Here is a 23,408-nt window from a genome sequence, read left to right as displayed (position 1 = left end):
ATAGATTTTTTGCTGTTCAAGTCCAGAATTTAAATAAATAATATGAATGTATATGAATAAATATATAAATAAATAGAATATATTAGGTGCGCAACTAAGTTCTCGCTGTTTTTTTGATGAAAATGCAACTTTATTGTGAAAAAATGGTTACAAATGAATCATTCAAAATATTGCCCATCGCTAGCGACAACTTTTTCCCATCTTTCTGGCAGAGCTCGAATACCGTCACGGTAGAAGTGTTCGTCTTTTGAGGCTATCCACGAATCAAGCCATTTTGAGATGTCTTCATATGAGCGGAACTGCTGATTAGCCAGACCATGTGCCATCGAACGGAACAAGTAATAATCAGACGGCGCAATATCTGGGGAATATGGCGGGTGGGGTAGGACTTCCCATTTGAGCGTTTCTAAGTAGGTTTTAACAAGTTTGGCAACGTGAGGCCGAGCGTTGTCATGCTGTAGAATCACTTTTTCGTGCCTCTGCTCGTATTGTGGCCGCTTTTCGCGCAATGCTCGGCTCAATCGCATCAATTGAGTTCGATACCGTTCCCCAGTGATGGTTTCGTTCGGTTTCAACAGCTCATAATAAATAACACCGCCCTGGTCCCACCAAATACACAGCAAAACCTTCGCAGCGTGAATATTCGGCCGAGTCGACGACGTAGAAGCATGACCGGGCAGTCCCCATGATTTTGTTCTCTTTAGGTTGCTGTAATGAATCCATTTTTCATCACCCATAACGATGCGATGAAGAAAACCCTTCCTTTTTTGCCGCTGGAGCAGTTGTTCACAGGCGAAAAAACGACGCTCAACGTCTCTTGGCTTCAAATCATAAGGAACCCAAGTTCCTTGTTTTTGAATCATTCCCAACGCATGCAATCGCTTGGAAATGGCTTGGCGGGTAACTCCTAATGCTGAAGCAAGCTCTTTTTGCGTTTGGCACGGATCCTCATCGAGCAATGCCTCCAATTCAGCGTCTTCGAAGGTTTTTGGCCTTCCTTCACGCGAACGGTCGTCAACATCGAAATCACCGTCTTTGAAGCGACGGAACCAATCACGGCATGTTGTTTCACTTAGAGCAGCATCTCCGTAAACTTTTTGGAGTTCTCGATGCGCTTCAGCCGCCGTTTTCTTCGAATGAAAGAAGAAAAGCAACACTTCCCGCAAATGACGATTATTTGGCACAAAATCAGACATTTTCACACAACCAAAAGTATATGACGCAAAAACAAAATCACTAATGTGTCAAAGCGGTTTGTTTACCATATGTCTAAGCTTGGTTCATGACGTTTTGGTTATGTCATAATCGACCAGCACTTACTATTGGAGCCATCTCTTGAAAAACAGCGGGAACTTAGTTGCGCACCTAATAAATATATGAATAAGTATAAGGCATAAGAAATTAAGATTTATATCTATATCTTATCAAGATATGTCAGAATATCATTACATATTCCGCTCGGATATTGACGGATAATAATCTTTTGGAAGATCAACTTCCTAATATGAAAAAAACTAACGCGACAGGTCAATTTTGAGTACCGATTCATTGTTAAATTCAGTAAAGGCAATATCCTCCTTCATTGGTACAATTTCAATCTGTCATATTGCGTCATATTCCGCCATCTTGAATTTTGTAATTTTATCTCTAGATTCGTAATTAGAGGCCCCAAATACCTCCAGATACTAAAGTTGGTTTGAATCAGCCATCTTTTTATAATTTCGGTCCGCCATATTGGGTCCGCTATTTTGAATTTTGTAATTTTATCGACCCTAAAATTCCCTTACTGACTAGTTCAATAGAAGACAAGTTTGACGAAAATTACATGTAATATGTACAAAGGGTTGAAATAATGCTTTCATGTTCAGGGAACAAGGGGTGATTTCTATCCTTAAAATGCGTCAGCCGATATAAAAAACACGTGTTCAATATTTTTCAATGTTCTACGTGCATGCCAAATTTGATTGGAATCGGTGAGTGACAGTTGGGTAGTGTTACTTGTAAGAAATAGTCTCTATCAGAGATATATAACATTTTAGTACATGTAAGTGATAAGATATTTTAGAGTAGCTGCCATTTTCTTAGTTATTTGTGCTAATGTGCATTTTTATAATATCAGTTAACAAATTTTTATCTCGCAGCAAATACATTTTATGTGTGATAGTCAATTCTCAGCAACAACTGTAAAATGACTCGTCTTTTAACTGTTTAAAGTAGATTCTAGAATTAATGATGTTCAAACATTTTTTGCAAGACAAAAATAAGCATTAAAATTAGGATATTTGTTGAAATAGAACAACTTATTCGTCTTGTAATTGCTTGAAAAATTATTAAATATGCATACTTGCAACATCGCGACGTTTCTCAATATTTAACTGATAAAAATCCGAGACGATCATGTGTATTACTCTTAAAAATAAAGTAGTTATTTTCATCGTGATTTTAATTGCAATTAAAACAACGATGTTGTATGCTCGCGTCGCATAAAGAGCGTAAAATATCGGTAAAAAATTGAAACGAAATTCCGGGTAATCCCTTTCCAGATAATTGCTTCTCGTTGCTTCTCTCGTAACTGTAATCTCCGGGTAATAATTAAGTTATTTAGGGTTTACGGTAAATTACTGCAACCGATAAGGACGCATCCTATGCGAAGTACAAAACAACACCTCGACTCAGAATAATAAATAAAACGGAATCATTTCTTTTCTTCTTTCTCTTTTCTTTATGACATGCATTACCATTTTCCTAGAATATAGCTAATTTTCCACCGTAAAGAGACAATTTAATGACAGAGACAGAATACAGAAAAACAGAGTTACCGTTCGCGAATAGATTACATCTCCATTACGAGATTATGAAGAATTTAAAACGTAGCTTTGGTCGCAAATGTGTAACGCGTGATGTATATGCAAAGCGATTGATACGGGTGTAATTTCGACAGTTTCAGATTTCGCCGTGAAAACACAAAAATCGTTTTTCTAACCTTTTTTTTTTATTTTCCACGTTTATTTTCACGTTTATTCGTTATCGACTCTCGTCCGGTGAAAATGTGACAATTCAAGAATACAAATAAAATAACAGTTAAGCGTTAAAAATAACATTATGAGTTACGATGGAAACATATTTGGAATTCCGCGCGATTTGTGCGAAACGTAAAAAAAGAAAAGGGGAACTGTCGATCGATTTGCCGTTTTAACCCTTAAATATATTGTAGCTGTGCTTAATAGCCATCAGAAAATCGTTAAAAAATAACCGGAATAAATGAGAGCGCTATCATCGAAAAGTAATTGGGCTTGTTTCATTATGGATCGACGCTTTTAATTATATCGCTCGCTTACCTCGTTGTACAGCAAACAAATCAATTCGCAAAGAAATGATGCACACTACGCCGAAGGATCAACATGCAAGACTCCCATCCGCAGAATCGGAGCACCGCTTAATAAGACGCGCCAAACCTTCGGTGGCGTATCACATGTCACACAGAAAGGAACCGCGATAGAGGGATGAGCGGAGCAGAGGCCAGAAGTAAAAGATTGCACACGAGATACACCTCTCCACATGCGACATGCTCCCGCTATATAATAGTTATACCAAACCATCACACCATCTCTCGATCTGCCGTGATCTATCTGCTGTGGAATGGAGCGGCGTGAAGCTCATTGACGCTCCTTATCGAAACAAGAAGAAATGGCGATGATTTCTTCGGCTCCCCGGCATTCAGCGCTTCCCCGTGCGCTCGGGTGATTAAGGACCAAAAGGTAAAGTCGAGGGTAGAGATACCGCCGTAGGTGGAATGACGTGGGCGTGCGGACGGATGAAACCGCGAGGGAGAAGCAGGGAGAAAGAGAGACAGAGAGAGGCAGAGCGGTAAGGAGAGAGAGAGAGAGAGAGAGAGAGAGAGAGAGAGAGAGAGAGAGAGAGAGAGAGAGGAGCAGAAAGTAGGAGAGAAAGGGAGAGAGAAATAGGTAGAGAAAGAGAATCGGAGAATCGGAGAGGGAGCAAGGACAACGTTTGAAGATTGGGTCGCTTGTAGATATGAGCGCGCGGCTTATGCGCGAGGCGTGCGCCTCTACTACCACCACTACTACTACTATCAGCAGCAACAGCATCACCACCACCACCACCACCACCACCACCACTACCACCACCTGCTCCACCACCACCACTACCACCACCTGCTCCACCACCACCACTACCGCCGCCGCCGCCACCACCGCCGCCGCTGCCGCCGCCGCCGTCGCCGCCGCCACTTCGTACCACCTTCTCGATCAGTCGACCCCGTGCAACGCGGCACGCTGGCCGTCGCGTGATAACTGTGTACATCTTTACGTACGTAGTGCGTTGCTATTTTCGTGACCCGCCAATTACAGTTATAACGTCAAGCTTGTAATTTCTGTCCGGGAACGTCATCAAGCGTCGGGGGACGAGCGGAGGATAGGAGTACGTCGCGAGATGTGACGCGAGCTCGCTCGAGAAAAGATACATTCGGCGGCGGGAGGTGTAAAAAGAGGAATTAGTAAGCGGAATCTCAAAGGGTGAAACTCTATATCCGGAGTACGCGCGTGTGCATTGTGCACGAGTGTATATGGGAGGGAAGATTAGGGCTTACTGAGCTTAGAAGACGAGAAGGAAGGGAGGACGAAAGGAAGGAAGGAAGGGAGGAAAGGAGGATGGAAGAGATGAAGAATCGGGAGGACCGCAGCAGGGGGTGATCGGGTTAGAGAGTAGAAGTTGGTTCGTTTGAGGAGTCATGGTTCTCGTAAGGAATAGCTCGCCGTTACGGTTGCGACTTCACGGTGCAACCGGAACGGTCACGGCGGTTGTTACGAAGAAGTGCGATGCGATTACTTTGTGGCAATCGGTCCTGAGGACGAGCGAAGTTTTGTCCGTGAAGACGCTCGTCCTCGCAATTTGACGCGCTCACACGAGCGACAGCGATGATAGCCCTGTCGAGTAGTGTCGACCGATTATTTATCACTCAGACGGTCTCAAGGCGCGTTCGTTGGGATATTTCTTCCTTCTGACGAGAAACTTGTGTTCCAATATGCAGGATGAAGGAAGAAATATGAGGTGTCGGGATGCGCCCGATTTCACCTTTCGCTTTTCTCTATGGAAAAATGTGAAAACATCGGACGTGTGGCGTGCGTACATCGCGATATAAACGCAATCTCGAAGACGCTAAAAATCATAAATGAAATAGAAAATCGCATAATAAGAACTTCTGCTCTTTCCGAAGACGAACCGCGTGGACGAAAATTCCGAGTTTGCATCGAAAGTTCGAGGTATTTTTTTATCTTCTTCTCTTTGGCAAAACGCTTTGCGATTTCTCTTGTATCACACATTATACGGAACATCAAGGGACAAGATTTCTGAAAATATCGCTTTTACTCACGTAAGAATGAAAACACAGTTTATTCGAGCAAACATTATTGCAGAGTTGTCGCCGTTTGTATTACCAGACTACCACATTTCCTATCAGAATATTCGTCAGTTTTACGCGGGACCGTTTTACGTAAAACCGAAAGATGGTTCTTCTCTTTTCTGTTTGCTTTTGCAAAGGCTGATTTCTGTCTGCATACACCGTTGTTGGTGTGCAGCAAAATCGCAGCTTCGCGGGAACTTCACTCGCTGAATGTTAATTATCAATCCGGATTCTTCTAAAGATATATAATCGGTATTTCATATTCTCTCATGCTTTTTTTTTCTCCGTAATTAATCGAGAAGCGAATTTTCCTCATACGGGGTGATCGTAAAAAATTTTCTTTCCTTCGCGTTTCACTTTTTGTAACTTGAGATCTGCAATTTGAACGAAAACGACGGCCGACCGATGCTGGCAGTAAGTCGGAGGATATACTCTCGATAGTGTATTCTAAATATCGCATGCATGATTGATGTTTAATAGCCCAACAACATAGTACAACGTATATACGCTGTGTCGCAAGATTCCATCTTTGGCTGATGAAGCTTTAATACTGATTCGGTGGTAGACTGCATTATCGCAATCGACACCGCGCGGTATTCCGGCGCTGTGGTTTACGGCGGATACTGCGCTCGGAAGTAGGAACCATTTCGCCCAAAATACGCTATTATTAGCGTACGACGTAAACGATCGCGTAATACGATAATCAGTGAGAAGTTGGAATGCGATTATTAATGCCGAGCGTCGTTCACGTGATTAGCGGATCGAAGCATATATGACCGGCCTCACGAAGACGCCGGCTTAACTTTCAGCGTAGTTTAACTTACTTTCCGTCTCTTTCTAATCCTAGTTCAGGAAGCGGGCAAAGAGTTAGAGAAACTAAGGTTGCAGCCGATCGACTCACCGGCCGCCGGGCGACTCACGAGCCGTTACTCATCAAGGATTAATGCGCTGTGTTTCGTCTCGTAGCCAAGAGATAATAATGGTCGTTCTACTGCAGGAAATATTATTTTACGATATTACATTCCGCGGGAGAAAATTAATGATTATGCATAATTATAGAAAATTGCATGTGTGATTATATACTAGTGATATGTAATTATAAGATTGACCTACATTTCAAACGCTTACTTAAAATATCTCGAAAGAAATGCATTATTCGTAATAAATGTCTCAAACAAAAGTTGTTTCGTTTTAAGGGGACAATGAAAAGTGACCTTGAGATGACCTTGTTCACACTTTTACCTGAAACATTTTTTTTGAATAACGCATTTCTTTCGAGATATTTTAGACAGAAATTTCAAACAAGTCACTGTATATATAATTATATATGAATTTTATTTCGAAATGTGGTTGCATATACAAGGTGACACCGGAAAAGGTGGCCAAACTTCGGTACCGTATTCTATTCTTCCTAAGGAAAAGAGGTCATATAAAAATAAATCTGGAAACTCTTCCTTGCCGAGATATAAACACTTTCTTGTTTATGATTGAATATTGTAGGAATGTTTAAAGCTTACTTAAAGAAATTGCTGGAAATAATTCTCTTCTGCAATAATACACGCTTCACATCGACGTTGCAGAGACTACCGAAGACATTCAAAAATTCTTAATGTATACCGCATTTTTTCACATACAGCAATAATTTGGTTTTTGAGTGTCTCCAGACTATCAGTAGTATTATTATCATAGACTAAATTGTTAAGATGTCTCTACAAATAAAAATCTAAAGGAATTAAATCAGGGAAGCGTGCAGGCCAGGCGATTGGTCCTCCTCTGTCAATCCACCAATTGGTATAATTGTTATTAAAATATTCTCCAGCAATTGGACTAAAATAGACCGGAGGTCCATCATGCATAAACCACATTCGAGTGCGTGTTATCAATGGTACACCTTGTAATAGTATTAAATAATACTAGAAAGTAATAGTAGAAAGTAATAGTATAGAAAGTCCAGTTTCCAAAAATTGTGTATAATTTCTATCATTGGGTATAAATGGAAAAAAAACTGGTCCTAATAGGCAAGTCTCCAATAATTCCAACCCACACGTTGCATAAAAACTGGTGTTGGTGTCAAGAGTGATTAATGCATGCGTATTAACTAAGCTTCAAACATTCCTACAATACTCGATCATAAACCAAAAACCTGTGTAGTGTTTATATCTCGGAAAGGAAGAGTTTCTGAACCTATGTTTATATGACTTTTTTCATCCTTAGGAAGAGTACAGGAAGAATACAATGCCGAAGTTTGGCCATTTTTTTCGGTGTCATCCTGTATAATCATACGTAATTACATACGTCCACGCGGGAAAAAATACTGTTACTTTTAAAGGAAGGAAAAAATAGCAATGAAAATATTTAGAAAGACTAATAATAAGTAATCATGTTAATAAGAAGAAAGCCAATAAGAGCCTATGCACAGGTTTTACACTAAACGAAACGACTTGAAGTGTCCAATATAGTCAAGGTATTCGTCAAACTGCAATGTCCGGGTGTTTCAACAACTTCTTAATGATAAGCAAATCCAGAAAGCCACAATGTGAAGGAAAGAATAGTGTTAGATTCAATTGAACGTCAACACCATGGGCTCTGCCACAGATATAAGCATTCACTTCTATTGTACTCGTGCAACATCCTTTTTAACGTGGAAATATCTCATGTGATTATATACAACTACGTACGGATAAAATTTACCTGTAATAATATTTTTCCCGGGAATAGAATAACAATTGCCAGTTTAGTCGCCGGAGAGGCGTAATCTCTCGCGTTACATGCCAAGTACGTTAATTATCACTCAATCGCACGTGAAATAATCTGGCATCACGCGTGATAACGATTATCGCGTTTAGCCGACTTCTTCTTAACGACACTGCCGTTCCACTTACAATATGACACGCCTTTATCGCTCGTTCGCGTGACGCCAATTCTTCTCAAACAGCCTTCCGCTAAATTGGTTTACTCGATGAGATTACTCGAGATATTTCGTTTGATCCTCCTTTCTTTCCTTTTTTATTTTTTGCAATAGGTTTAGAGAGTATTAGGGGGAGAAAGAAAGAGAAAGGCGGAGGGCAAGGGGGTGGAAGAGGAGAGTTGGCGTCCCAGAGCGCAAATGCCGGCTTTCCACTCCCTAACTTGTTGAGTCTCTCTCTTGGCAGATACGCCGCCCATGGGAAACGCTTTATGACAATTCTAAATCTTTTACGCAGATATTACTTTTCAATGACCTATAAAAATTTCTCGCGGCAAAAGAAAGTGCCCGTCGTAACACACCGGTGTCGCTCTATAAAATTCAATGCATGACCGATATTTTTTTTTCTTTACCGGGTATTTCCATTTCAACATTTACGTTTCGAGAACTCGAGCGGAAATGTTCTCCCGTGTATCTCTCGCGGGCTGAAATTAACAACGAAATTGACTGAAATTAGTCGTGTATTAATACTCTCCGGGACAAACGTGTGTTCTCCGAATGAGTGGCGCTGCTGTTGCAAGAGAGACAAAAAGAGAATGATAGAGAAAAAGATGTAAAGAGACAGAAGGAGGTGGGAGGCGACTTCTTTGCGAAGAGCAGGATAATCTGAAAGAATAAAGTTCTCCATACGAGCTGTGCAGTTCTCTAACGAGCCGTGCTTTAAACTTGACATGCTTCTATCTTCGTAACTTCCTCATAATAATACTTACGTTTAACTCTCGTCACTGCTGAAACAGTACTCAAACTAAGCTCAAGCAAAAAACGTGCCATTCGCACATTTTTGTCTCATCTGTTTTGCGCCTGGTGATGTCGCGTTTTAAAAGCCACGAAACGAGATGACAATACAAGAGAATTAAGAGGATTTCGAAGTATCTGGCGAGTATTCGCGCTAATTGATAAGTTCGGAAAGTTCAACTTTTATCGTCGTTCTCGTCGCGTGTTAAACAACGCTCCAGTTCATTTTCGCATGTACTTTCGTCGTATTGTAGCATTTGAATTTTGTAAAAGTTGAAAAAATTCTCAAATATGTCATTTTCCTAACCCTCACAATAATATTAAACGCTTCCCGGTTGTGCAAACAGTTTTTCGAAAAATGATATACGAAAATTTTCTTAAGAGTAAAAGGAAAACGGAAATGTTGATTTCAACTTACGATAAGTAAAGATTGATAGATTTTTGATGAATTATTGGGCGATATTCAACCAAACGTGTATCTCTTATTCATAAAATTCGCAAACATGTATCTGTTTAATATAACTCGTAAAATGTTGCCGTCGGTATTAGGAAGAAAATCGAGTAATTGCCGTCGATTGCACTAGTTTGCGAAGTACATTTCGGTTTCGCGCGAAACTAGCCGCGCTTCAATGCGGATCTTCGAGTATCGCGTGAAAATTTGGCCGGAAATCGAGCGACTTCCTCGGCGTCCCGTGAAAATCGATAACAGAACAGAGACGCGCAGCACAACGCTGAAAACACAACAAGCTCGAGACGTGCGGCTCACCGCGCCGAAGTTTTCCCTCCTCTGTTAAAAAGTAGCGAGCAAAGTGCATTGAGTGCAGCTTGCGCAAGATCGACGATCCACCTAAGGGAGCTCTATTCCTCAAAATCGTCTTATTCTTCGCTGAAGGATTGCCCTCCCCTGCTCCCGCTTGGCTTCGCGGCCCTCCCGATATACAGCGTGTATGCGTAAGAAGAGCGAACTCCTTTCTTATGTATCTCCCCAGACGTCAACGAAGACACCAACAAGCGTCACCGCCACCATCACGACGACGATAATAATAACAACAACGAGGACGAAGTCAAGAACGACAAGAGGCATAGCGATTTGCGGCGAGTCTCGTGGTGAATGAGGTCCTGGCGAGTCCTTAGACGCCAAACATCAAGTGATAACCGAGCAAATTCACTTCAGTGCAAAGTCGACGCTCATGGAGTCTCATCGGTCGTGGCCACTAGTGGCAGGCGAGTAGTCGAATTACTCGCGCCTGTGAACCTTGAGAACACAAAGGACACGAGAAGCGTCGAAGGGTTCGCGTCAACGTGAAAGCGCGCGAACGAGAAAGACGATATAATCGACCGGCGTGCAGCATCGAGGACACGACGATTGTGCCCAATCATGAGTTCCTGGATGAACTGCCCGTCCTCATTGCTGCTGTTGCTGCTGGGCCTGAGCTTACACAGCGCATGCATCACGCGGGCCAATGTCGCCGGGCAACATGGCAGCGGCGGCGGCGGCGGTGGTGGCAACGGAGGCGGTGAACCTGGTCGCGATCCGCTGGTGGTGGAGACCAGCAGTGGTCTGATGCGCGGCTTCTCCCGCACGGTGCTCGACCGCGAAGTCCACGCTTTCTACGGAGTGCCGTTCGCGAAGCCGCCGATCGGGCCGCTGCGCTTCCGCAAGCCAGTGCCGATCGAGCCTTGGCATGGCATCTTAAACGCGACCACGTTGCCCAACAGCTGCTACCAAGAGCGCTACGAGTACTTCCCCGGCTTCGAAGGCGAGGAGATGTGGAATCCGAACACGAACATCTCCGAGGACTGTCTCTACCTGAACATTTGGGTGCCGCAGAAGCTGCGTCTGCGCCACAAGGGCTCCGAGCCAGGGAGTAGCTCCGGCAACAACGGCATGGCGATCTTGGTGTGGATCTATGGTGGCGGCTTCATGAGTGGCACTGCTACCCTCGACATTTACGACGCTGACATCATGGCCGCAGCTAGCAACGCGATCATCGCGTCGATACAGTACCGGGTAGGCGCGTTCGGCTTCCTCTACCTGAACCAGCACTTCAGCAAGGGTAGCGAAGAAGCACCTGGCAATATGGGCCTCTGGGATCAAGCGTTAGCGCTTAAGTGGTTGCGCGAGAATGCGCCCGCTTTCGGTGGCGACCCCGACCTCATTACGATCTTTGGCGAGTCTGCAGGCGGCAGCTCCGTGTCCCTCCTCTTGCTCTCGCCGGTCACGCAGAACCTGGTGCGTCGCGGCATTCTTCAAAGCGGTACCCTTAACGCCCCGTGGAGCTACATGAGCGGCGAAAGGGCGAATGAGGTGGCGCGCGTGCTTGTGGACGACTGTGGATGCAACTCGACGATGCTCCAGGAGAACCCGGCGCGAGTCATGGCCTGCATGCGCTCGGTCGACGCCAAAACCTTGTCCGTGCAGCAGTGGAACAGCTACAGCGGCATCCTCGGTTTCCCGTCTGCGCCCACCATAGACGGCATCTTCTTGCCCAAGGACCCGCTGGAGCTGGTACGGGAGGCGGTCTTCGAGAAGACCGAGGTCATGATCGGGAACAACCAGGACGAAGGTAGGCTCTCGCCGCCACCGGCGTGTAGCGATGTTTTACAGCGCGGAATTATTGTCCGCGATGTTTACGACCGCGCGCGGTTAAGCCCAGGCTCTGGGCCGCCCAAGACGGCTAGCTTTTTGTGAATGAGAATATGTGTTGCTACATCACAGACTGGTAGATATGCCGCTGGGCGGACCAGGTCGAAAGGTCTTTTCCGGTTACGATTATTTGAGCATGACGAAAACTCAATAGAGCGTCGCCTACGACTCGCTTTACGATGTGGGAAATAGGTGTTTGTGCTCGTGAACGAGTCTATCTATTCTCCCCTACCTTCCTCACGATGCAATTTTCTCTTTTACATCACTTCCCAGTCTATACGAGCGGATATCTTTCTGGTGTAGCATGTGTGTGTCTCGTGTGAAAAATTTTGTAGGACCTAATTTGATTCTAATGCGATTTTCTAGGAAAAATTGTGAATTATAGGAGATACAAGAAGAGATTTTTCGTTTGATCTGACGGACATTTTTTGAAAGATGTCCTCTGATTTGAAGTTGGAACTGAGGGAAATATAAGAGAAACACTTTTAAATATTTGCACTTTGGTATTATAGTGCAAGTGCAATATAATTATTATATTAAGTGTATAAATTAATTCTTGGCCTTTTTGGCATAATTTTGATTCTGTATTTTTCTGAGCTTCTTTAAACATATAGAAATAGCCGGTTGAGTGACTTCCAGTTCCTCAGCAAGCTCCTTTTGCGTCTGACAAGGATTTTCGTTGAGTAATTTCTCCAATTCCTCATTTTCAATTTTTTGTGGTTGTTTAGGGCATTCTTTATCCTGAAGATCAAAATTTCCATCCCGGAACTTCTGAAACCACTTTTTACACGTGTTGTAGGACACAGCATTTTCGTCCAAGGTTAAACAAACCATTTTTTGTACTTCTGCAGCATATTTTTTAAGTTAGAAAAGGAGACAGTGCCTCATATGCTGTTTTTCGAACGATATTGCTTTTATTGCTGTTATTTGAGATTATGTCAGTAGTACCGTCAACTATTATAGCTCGTTTTAATACTTAGAGATGGCGCTTTAAAACGACTATTCAGAGAGAAAAGAATTCAATTTGAACAGGTGCTGTAGTCGACTTAATGTAGAGGTCAAGAATTAATTTATACACCTAATAAATATTTCAGAAGTGTAAATGCCTAAAGTTTTATATTTTATTCAGTTTTTATTCTATTGAATTCAGTAGTTAGTATAGAGAAGGATATAGTATAGTATAGAGAAGGAGCTTCCTATGTAATACTATGGAAATATGGTGATTTTATCTATTTTTATCTAGATTTTATCTAGAGAAAAAGGAACTTGTACCATCGTGCGCAATTTTTGTTTGGATAGACGAAAGAGTCATGTTTAGGATAAAAATGGAGTTTTCAATTGGCGTTACGTGAAATAAGTTATGAGTTATGTGAGTTTCAACAAATTTTGTTTAGAAATTATATTGCTTCCAATATTATGCTTAGATGATTTTAAAATTAACTAGATAAAAATAAGATAAAAGATATAAATTCTTCTTAGCACTTTGTCTCGATAAATCCGAAAGCAACCACAATCAGTTTTAATGTCGTTTAACACATTTGCAAATGTTTCAATATTTTACACCTTTGCAGCAATATTAACTAAATTATCTACGAACGTAGCCTGGATAATTTTGGAAATATAACAGGTTCCTTCAATTTAAGCGATGGAAATAAGGATAATACACATTTATATTATCTAGTTAAAGAAAGAGAAATAAAAGTCAGAGTGTCAGAAATTTATCTGGATCATCTATATAATTTTATTTAAGATAAGAGCAATTTATTAAGATTAAGAGCAAGAATTAGCTGTTTTGAGAAAATCTTGAGAAATTTTCTTGAAAATTTTTACGGGACACTCTTCAGAGGACACTGCAGTTATGTCGAATGTTATTCGACACACTCGAAACGATTGATTTTCACAGCAACATGACCCAAACAAAAAACTGCTACTGCAGTGCAAAAACTGCAGTGATATGAAGCATAAGGCCTCAATAAGGCTGAAAGTAGGATGCGCTAAAAAGGGATGCCTCATTATTACCACACCAGGCCCCGAAATGGATCTTATAGGGATACCTTCTTACGAAATATTACGAAATAAGATTTTAATAAGGAAAACTGATGAGGGCCTTAGAAGAATTTGTAAGGGCCTTAGATCTAATAAATAAGGCTTTGATAGGGAAAACTGATAAAGACCTTAGAAGGATGGCTTAGATTTCATAAAATAAGGCTTTGATACGAAAAGCTGTGAAGGGCCTTAGAAGGATCTTTTTAGGGATATCTTCTTAGATTTAATAAATAAGCTTTTAATAGAGAAAGCTGGGATAGGTCTTAGAAGGATTTATTAGGGATGCCTTAGATTTTACGAAATAACTTTAACATAAAAAATTGATATGGGCCTTAGAAAGATCTTTTAAGAGGGTGCTTTAAGCTTAAATTAAGTTTTATTATAGAAAATTAATAAGATCTAAAGCGTGTAATAAAATTGTCATAGCTTAGTATTGTTTTGGCAGATACGCTCTATCTGGTTCTTTTAAAGATTTTTTAATTATACCGCTATTAAAAACAAATTTTATTAGTTTTATTAGTTGTCATATTCATTAGTCTTTTCCAAGGATTTTTCTAGTATTGCTTTCCTTTGAAAAATGCAGCAAATTTTAACAAAAATAGTAGCAGAATTTTTATGTGTAAATAATGCTATATTTGATTGTAAAGTATGCTATATTTTCAAAATAAAAAATTCTTGTTGTATACTAACAGGGTTATACAGAAATAAAGAAATTACAGTCTAAATTTCTTGGAATGAAAAGAAAAAATATTTTTATTCAAGCAATAATAAACATATTTCCTTATAAGATCCTATTAATATTGCCTTATAAGGCCCTTATAATATTGCCTTATAAGGACTCGTTAAATCATTTTTCATATATCTTGTAGGACCTTTGTCTTTCTATCCCTACTAGGGCCCGATTAATGTTAGAGAAAAATAATCAAGCCCTTACTAGAACCCTATTAATTTTTCTATTCGGGGAAGCTAAACCTCGATGAAACGACAACAAACAAAATATATCGTAATCTCAGCTTTAAATTAGCCCATCTATCTCTTCCCCCACCTCTGCCGCTCTCAAGCCAATTTTCTTCTTTTTATGTTCACATTTCCAGTCACATCATTTTTCTTACTTCCAGTGCACGATGTGTACGTATAACAGTCATGCCGAATGTCATTTAACTCTTTGCGGCTTAGGTGCCAATCTAGTTGGTTTTGAGAATTTTGGCATCTTGCCCGCACGTGGCAACTCAGCCGATAGTAACGGCAATACTGTATTAAATTTTGTCCCCCAAATGACGTATCGCAACCAACTGTTGTCGAGTGGACTCTTTTCACTTAGTCTGACAGTATTTTCACGCAAACTGCCAATATCGTGGCAAGATCTGTGGAGCGCGAAGAATTTATACGCCCGATGACGTGCCGAAATCTCGCAATTTCAGCCTCGAGCACTCTAAGCGCTCTTGAGTATGCGGCAGTGAGATTTCTCCTGAAGAAAAATGTATCTAGTGCCTGCGGAAGATCCCGCACGTATCTCCAAAATTTAATTAGCGGACTTCGTTTAATCTTTGATGCAAAACTCTTGCGTCGATGAAGATCGCTATAGGGTTCTTTTTTCAAAGAGGGCAGCTTCAGAACTCATTGGAGAAGCCATCGTGAAAACTGATGCGCGAACATCAAACCGCGCGCACCGGTTATGAAATGCCGAGCTGAAGCTTCATCGGGGCGGAGATTGTCCTGCGCAATTCCGCATAAACCTGAGTGTCTTTTCGCATTACGGCAATAATCGTTCACGACGTGAGTTGTCTACATTGAAGCGCGCGATAACGACGTACACCAGTAAGCACGACAGTTCAGAATTATCGGCAAAGTTCGCAACCTTAAGGTCATTCTACAATACGTGTCGTAAGTTGTCAGCCGTAAGAATTGGCGAATCACAATCAATTATTATAAAAATAATCGGCCATAATTGGTCAGTTCTTACGGCTTACAACTTACGATACGTATTGTAGAATGACCTTTAGACTTATCGTTGATACTTTCGTCTGGCGATATATTCGTGCACTTGTCCTCGCAGAAATTACTGCGGGATGGAGCTACGTAATGATAAAGGCCTGATTATGTCGCGACCAACCGGTGGTTCTGGCGTATATTGATTAAATAGCCGATATACTCACCGTGTAACGGTGACGTTCGCGTATACGTGTCGTGTCGCGTCGTTTCGTGTACGTGTGTGTGTGTGTGCGCGCCTGTGTGTGTTGGGCTCAAATCCGAGCTGCGCCGTTGCTTTTTCGTTGATGAGCAGAATTATTAGTATGTGACCTTTAATTAATGCGCAGTGCGATACTCTCCTCGTGCACTAATGATGTTCATTCAGTCGAAATTATGAACTCGTTGCTCCCTCGTTGCATGAAAGAGGGAGAGAGAAAGGCAGAGAGAGAGAGAGAGAGAGAGAGAGAGAGAGAGAGAGAGAGAGAGAGAGAGGGGGGGGGAGAATTACGTATCTCGTATTGGAGCATTGCTCAAGTGCATACGTGTGTTGCGCTCTTGCCGCCAGTCCTTTCCCCTCGCTTTTCTCCCCTTCAGCGTCAACAAAGAAAGGTCCGACAAAATTTCGGTTCGCCGAGCAAACACAAGCGCGAGTAGCTCGAATTGAAGCTCAACAATTTACGCGTTTATTTAATACGCGAGGTATCCTGGAAAGAGGAACGCGCAAATTATACGCGCGAGCGTCGCTATATCGCGCGCGTACAGACGTGCGCACGATCAAAGAAACGCGATCGTTCCCCGCCCGCCGAGCCGTTAATTGGCCGCTTAATTTCGGGGACGGCTGGCACACGCCGGATGATGCAAATTGAACGATGTATTTTACAGTTACTCGCCGTCCACGTGCACTCACATCCCTCTTTTTAATCTCCACGCACGCACATATATATACGCGCGCGCGCTCATTCTCCCTCATTTTGCACCTCCATACTCTGCCCTTTACTCTTTAATAGCTGATGTCACATGACGCAGAACGCGCGCGGCCCGGAATCTGATAATCGCTGAATTATTAACAGATCAGCTAGTGCCTTTTCTCTCTTTGGCCTTTATCAATTAGCGGCCCGCGGTATTCTCTAATTTCACAATTTCGTGATCAGCCGACTGTCCCGCTCGTATTATCCGACGCTGTGCCGCGAAGGACATCATTATAAATTTTCTCTCTTTCTCTCCCTCTCTCCCTCTCTCTTTCTCTTTCTCTCTTCCTTCTCTTTCTCCTGTCGCGATTCGCTACGTTTCCCGCTAATTGTTATTGATGGAACCTTTTAAAAGTAAATCTCGATACGCTCGGAGCTTTAAGGAGGCACGTGAGTTTTCGCGTCGTTGTTTCACGTCCGCGTGTCCTCATGCGAGTCATTCGATGCATCATCGCGAGCAGATCCTCGCGGTACCCTACTGACCGGAATTTTGTACACAACCCTTAGATATACACACGCATGTAGACGGAGGTAGCTCTTTGTTCTCGTTGGCTACCTTCATTCCCGACACGCGAGCGGCACTGCCGATTTAATGGCCGTATTGCTTCCCACGCAGGATCGTTATCTTATGTTTGATCATCCAGCCGTTCTGTTGCTGGCGCGTCTATCGAGCATGCAAATGCCGCGCCAGGGTGATAAATCGGTATTGTGTCTGCGGAGTTCGCGCACATGCGCGCACACAGACATCCAAGGCCGGTTTCATTCGAAATATAACCGAGCTTGGCTAAATCGGTTAACCCTTTGAAGCACAGCGGCACTCTGGAATGCCACTTTTTTGTTAAATTTTATTACGTTTTTTAGGTATAAAACACTCGATTTTCTTGCTGTTTTTTGGGTTTTCATTCGAATATTATGTTATTAAGTATGTTGTAATATGTAATTCTCATATATTGTTTATATAAATAGTTAAATGCAAAAAATAGTGCTTTTTGTACAAAAAATTCGTGTCAGAGAGAACAATTATTGCTATATGGATGACAATTGATACCTTGGGGTTTTCGAGGTCGCCGATTACGAATCCGAGGTCAGAATTTCGAAATTCAAGATGGCGGATCCAATATGGTGGACAAAAATGTTAAAATCCTTCGATTTCGACAGAAATAGATACATGGTTTCTTGAGTGGCTGGTTGTTACAAATTTGTTATTAGATTTCCGAAATTCAAGATGGTGGATCCAATATGGCGGATAACAATTTCCAAAATTTTTCAATTCCGTAATATCATATCAAAGTTACTCTTTTGAAGTTGCCATATTGAATCCGCCATTTTGAATTTTAAAATTTTGGCTCCGGATTCGTAATCAGCGACCCAGAAAACCCCTATATACATAATCAGTTTCTTTTATTATTGCATAGAAAACTTCGTACTTCAAAGGATTAATCGAACTTTGATATTGACTGCAAGCGGCCAGCACACAACTTCGTCTGTCCTTTTATTTATAGTTGGCTCAGTAACAGATAGAGAAACAGAGATGTGTATATAGATGCAAAGAGAGAGAGAGAGAGAGAAAGAGAGAGAGAGAGAGGGAGAGAGAGAGAGTGAGAGAAGGAATGGGAGAGGAGACAGGAAACAAAGATATCACAAGATTTTACGTCGCTCTCGAATTGATTAGCACGCGCGACTGGACCACAGTAATGTATAATCTATTAAAAATCTAGAGAAGGAGAGAGAGGGAGAGAGAGAGAGAGAGAGAGAGAGAGAGAGAGTAAAGTAGATTAAATAGCGGGCTAAGAGATGGAGAGCGCGCGGGGGCAGACTACCGCTAAAATTGGATTGGATTTCGCACGTATCGTCAGGTATCGGCAACAGGTTCCCCGGGAACGACGGGGTGAGGATACGGTACGTTTGCTGAATGGACGAAAGGAGTAGGGAGGAACGGGCGAGTAGCAGGAGGGCCGCAAGAGTAGGACGCGCGCGTAATTTTTGCCGGGGTCGAGGAGAGAGTTCGATCGCGCGTACGCTCGCCGGCGTGAAGAGGTTTAATTAAGAATATTCCGGTGGGTGATTAGCGCCGTTGTAGGTTTCCAAACCATAGTACGTCGAACAGAGACAGAGTCTTGGCTGTTTTCCGTGATGATGAAGATTACATGAAACACAAGCGGCGGTTGTATTATTTGTGTCGCAGGCTCTCCTCATTCGTTCTCTTCGCTCTCGTCGACGTTTCGTTTAACTTTTCTAGACGGCTAGTGTCGACAGCAAGCAGTTGCCCGACGCACGCAAGATTTGCATCTCGTATATAAAAGATTGACGCTCTCATCGGCGTGAAAAATACGAGAACAAAATCGGAGAGAAAGATCTATAATGTAGCCATGACGTGGCTAAGACCTATTGATCTCTTCGAAAGGAGGAAGTGGTATCATTATTGAGAAAACGATCTCAAAGTTCAATTTATTATTATCTGTTTCAATTTCGCTGCAGCGGAAAATATTCGCTGTCGGGAACAAATGATGTTTGAATACATGTATATAGACTTAGTAAGCTCAACATTCAGTTTAAGGTTAGTATTGTTTTCTAATCATACAAATTCCCTTCTGGGGAATTTGTTCTGGGGGGATAGACATGAATTGTTCTTCTCCATTTGTATATGTTATAAACGGCTTATCAAAAATATTTGAATCCTTTGTCTTACTATAAATTGACGAGTTTAAGATATTAAGATAATAAATCCTGAAAGATTAGCAAGAACTCCCTACGCAAGATTTGAACTTAAGGGACTTAAAATATACTTTATAAATACCGTTTCACATCTAAAGACTCAAATATTGTAACGTATTTTAGTTGGTCTCTTTAGAATCAGTTTTTTTAACGTACGACAGATTCAGCAATTTAATAAGGCAAAAGATCTGAAAAATAGTTTTATAATCCATGTAAATATAAATGCAAATATAAAAAAATGTAAATAAAGAACAACACTGACGATATGTTTGGAATGGTAACAATCTCGCATAATGAAGGATAAATTTATAGTATTTTAAAATGATGTATCTTGGGAATTATATATGACTCTTACATAATATAATATAAATTACAGATGAGTCATTATTTCACTCTTTATAACATATCTTAAAATGAAAGAAATTTTAAATGCGTTCATAATTTTTGTCACATAATTATCGAAATCTTTAATCTCACGCATCGTGTCCGGATATTCGTAACTGTTAATTATTGGAAAGAACAACGAAAATATTTCATATATTATCTATTCTTTTGTATGTGATTTAATGTCTTTTTTCTGTTACATAAATACTAGCCTATCAGAATAATGTTTGAAATATTGTTGCTATCCTTTTGAATAAAAAGAAAAAAAAATCAAGATCGTCGATGCAATAAGACATCGTATGTGCAATAAGACGCTTACCAGTAAATATGACCCCCTTACCATGTAAATATGAAACCGGAATTATTTTATAGAAAATACAACGTTTATTGTATGAAAATGATGAAAAATATTTTATTCGAAGTATTGCCCATCGCTAGCTATACATTTTTCCCACCTGTCTGACAATTTATGGATGCCCGCCAAAAAAACTGTTGCTCTTTTGAGGCAAACCAGTCATCGAGCCATTTTCGTATATTTTCGTAAGAAGTGGAGCTTCTCAGCAAATGCGTGTCCCATCGATGCAAATAAGTAGTAATCGGACGGAGCCAAGTCTGGTGAGTAAGCCGCATGCGAAAGTAATTTCCAACTAAACGCCTCAATCGTTTCCAGTTTTGCCGTGTATAATGGTGCATTATCATGAAACAAAATCACTTTGTATTGCCTTTTTTGATATTTTGGTCGTTTTTCACGCAAAGCTTAATTCAAATCGATCATTTGTTGTCGGTAGCGTTCGGTATTAACGGTTTCGCCAGATTTTAGCAGCTCATAATAGATCACACCTTTCTGATCCCACCAAACACAGAGCATTGTCTTCCGTCCATAGCGATTTGGCCTTGCAGTCGATGTCGATGGTCCGCCTGGAGTTACCCATGATCTTTTACACTTAGGATTCTCAAAATATATCCACTTTTCATCGCCAGTCACAATTCGATGGAGAAATGACTTTCTTTTGTACCTAGCGAGCAGCATTTCGCAAGTGGTTTTTCAGTTTTCCTGCTGTCTTTCATTCAGTTCATGTGGAACCCATTTTCCCATCTTCTGGATCTTTCCCATGGCTTTCAAACGTATGGAGACGGCTTCTCGTGTTACATTTAATTGATCCACGAGTTGTTGTTGTGTTTGAGCGTCATCCTCATCCAACAATGCTTGCAATTCGCTGTCTTGAAACTTTTTTGGTGGTCTTCCACGTTCTTCGTTTCTCACGTCAAAATCGCCACATTTGAATTTTTAAACCACTCAAAGCACTGTGATTTACCAAGAGCATGCTCACCGTAAGCTTCGACAAGTATTCGATGCGATTCTGCAGCAGTTTTCTTCAAATGGTAACCGAAAATCAATGCTGTCCGCAAATCGTAGCTTCCAGGCACAAAATTCGACATGTTCAACGCTATTACAAACTATGCTGTTGTATGAAACTTGTATTGTTGTGAGTTGAAAATCTTTGTCAGATGTCAACAAATGGAAATAACGCGGTTTGATGGTAACTACATTGATAGCTAGGGCCATCTATGGGCAAATTCTGGTTTCATATTTATAGACCTGGTAGAAATGTTTTTCCTAGTCACATGTGCTATTGTATGTGTGTGTGCGCTCTTCCGGCCATCAAGAAGCACACCGTGCCTATATTACGCGAATCTGTTCAAACGAGATGAGATATTCATACCTCACCAATGGCTGAAGCGATCGAGGTTTTTTTAGTCCCAATCGATTCAACCTTAAAAAATAGGAAGTAAAATGTTCTTGTGATTTTTGTGTACGTTGTCTCTAAGTGGAAGTATTTTAAGATAAAGTCCGAATCACGGAAAATTTCGATTCAGTAAAAAAGTAAGAAACTTCGGACGCACAGGAGTGGGGATATGCATGCATCTCGCTTTTTCAACACCAGGGGCGCTACGGGAGCGCTAAAGAAGCAGACAGCAGCGAATGCGAGCGAGTAAGCGAGAGTATACTAGAATACAGTATAGAAAAAAATATACGAGAGAAAGAGAGAGAGAGAGAGAGAGAGAGAGAGAGGAGTGAGAAAGGAGTGAGAGAGAGAGGAGTGACAGAGAGAAAGGAGTGACAGAGACAGAGAGAGAGAGGGAGGAGTGATAGAGTGGGGAGTGAGAAAGAGGGAAGTAGAGAGGGAGGGGCGGGGAGGGAGGGGGGAGGGAGAGGGAGAGAGAGAGAGAGAAAGAGGGAGAGAGATGAGAGGGTGAGGTGGGAGAGTGAGAGAGGGAATGTCTAAAGATAATACATAACATAAATTTTTACAAGTAAAACTTACCATTTTAAACAAAAAGGTAAAAAAAGACGCCAAGTACAAGCGCAACATATATTGTGTAATTTTTAGAAATATCAAATTCAAATTATTTTTTTAAGGTACTCGTATATATGTGTACATAAATTTTTACAAGTAAAACTTATAACTATAATAAAACTCTACAACACTATTCTACTATACAAAAGAAGTGATATATTAGAACAGTAGCGCCAACTGAGAAACCTAACATATATATATGATTATTGTATACTTAATATTTTTAGAAATCTCAAATTCAAATTATTTCCTTTTTTAAGATATATGTTATGTATATAACATAAGTTTTTACACGTAAAACGTATCAAATTATTTTTCTTTTAAGATATATATACAGGGTGTTTGATAGCTGATCATGCAGACGAAAGTTGGAGATAGATTGGATGTAGCCGAGAAGAAAAGTCATGTACCATAATGTCAAATTGCCAATAGTTATCGAGTTATTAATTAAAACATATGAGCCAACGAGCGCGTAGAGAGCGGAGGGCGACCGCAGTAAGCACGTAGACATTTGATACAGGCGGAGTCAGCGAGTGACGGTAGGCAAGCGCGCGCGGCGAGGAGCAATGTAAACAACAAGAGGCGAACGCGCGCGACGAGGAGCGAGCGAGCACAAACGACGAGGAGCGAGCGAGCTATAAGGAAAAAGCTATAAAGAAAAAGCTCTCGCTCGCTCCTCGCCGCGCGCGCTTGCCTACCGTCACTCGCTGACTCCGCCTGTATCAAATGTCTACGTGCTTACTGCGGCCGCCCTCCGCTCTCTACGCGCTCGTTGGCTCACATGTTTTAATTAATAACTCGGTAACTATTGCCAATTTGACATTATGGTACATGTCTTTTCTTCTCGGCTACACCCAATCTATCTCCATCTTTCGTCTGCATGATCAGCTATCAAACACCCTGTATATATATATATATATATATATATATATATAAGCTTTTACAAGTAAAAATTATATTGTGTTATAAAAATTTAACACGTTTATGAATAGTGTCCAATATTAAAAAAATATCTTTTTAAAAGTTATTATTATTCAAGAAAAACCTGGCAAAGAAATATCCATAACATAAATTTTTACAAGTAAAATTTATTATTATGTATTAGAACACTGAGTTATATGGTTATTTTACTAGTTATTATAACAAATTAATTATAATAACAATGCAATAAAAAATATTTAATACAAAAGTCTTG

General features: G+C 41.1%; 1 protein-coding gene across 7 annotated transcripts in view; it reads left to right on the top strand.

Moving 5' to 3' along the window:
* Positions 1-4,235: 4,235 nt before the first annotated feature.
* Positions 4,236-23,408, top strand: part of AChE-2 (acetylcholinesterase 2) — a 447,910-nt gene continuing 428,737 nt past the window's right edge. Inside the window, exons 1-2 of one of the 7 annotated variants that reach the window (XM_025307356.1) lie at positions 4,236-4,516; positions 10,112-11,689. In XM_025307356.1, coding sequence (XP_025163141.1) covers positions 10,501-11,689 — 1,189 coding nt within the window. In that variant the 5' untranslated portion in view covers positions 4,236-4,516; positions 10,112-10,500. The other 6 variants (XM_025307359.1, XM_025307357.1, XM_025307355.1 and 3 more) reach the window with 6 other exon arrangements.

The sequence above is a fragment of the Harpegnathos saltator genome, unplaced genomic scaffold (assembly GCF_003227715.2).
Source record: "Harpegnathos saltator strain DR-91 unplaced genomic scaffold, Hsal_v8.6 scaffold846, whole genome shotgun sequence".
In the NCBI taxonomy this organism is placed as follows: domain Eukaryota; kingdom Metazoa; phylum Arthropoda; class Insecta; order Hymenoptera; family Formicidae; genus Harpegnathos; species Harpegnathos saltator.
The sequence above is the reverse complement of the archived record's forward strand: the minus strand, read 5'-3'. Positions and strand labels throughout refer to the sequence as shown.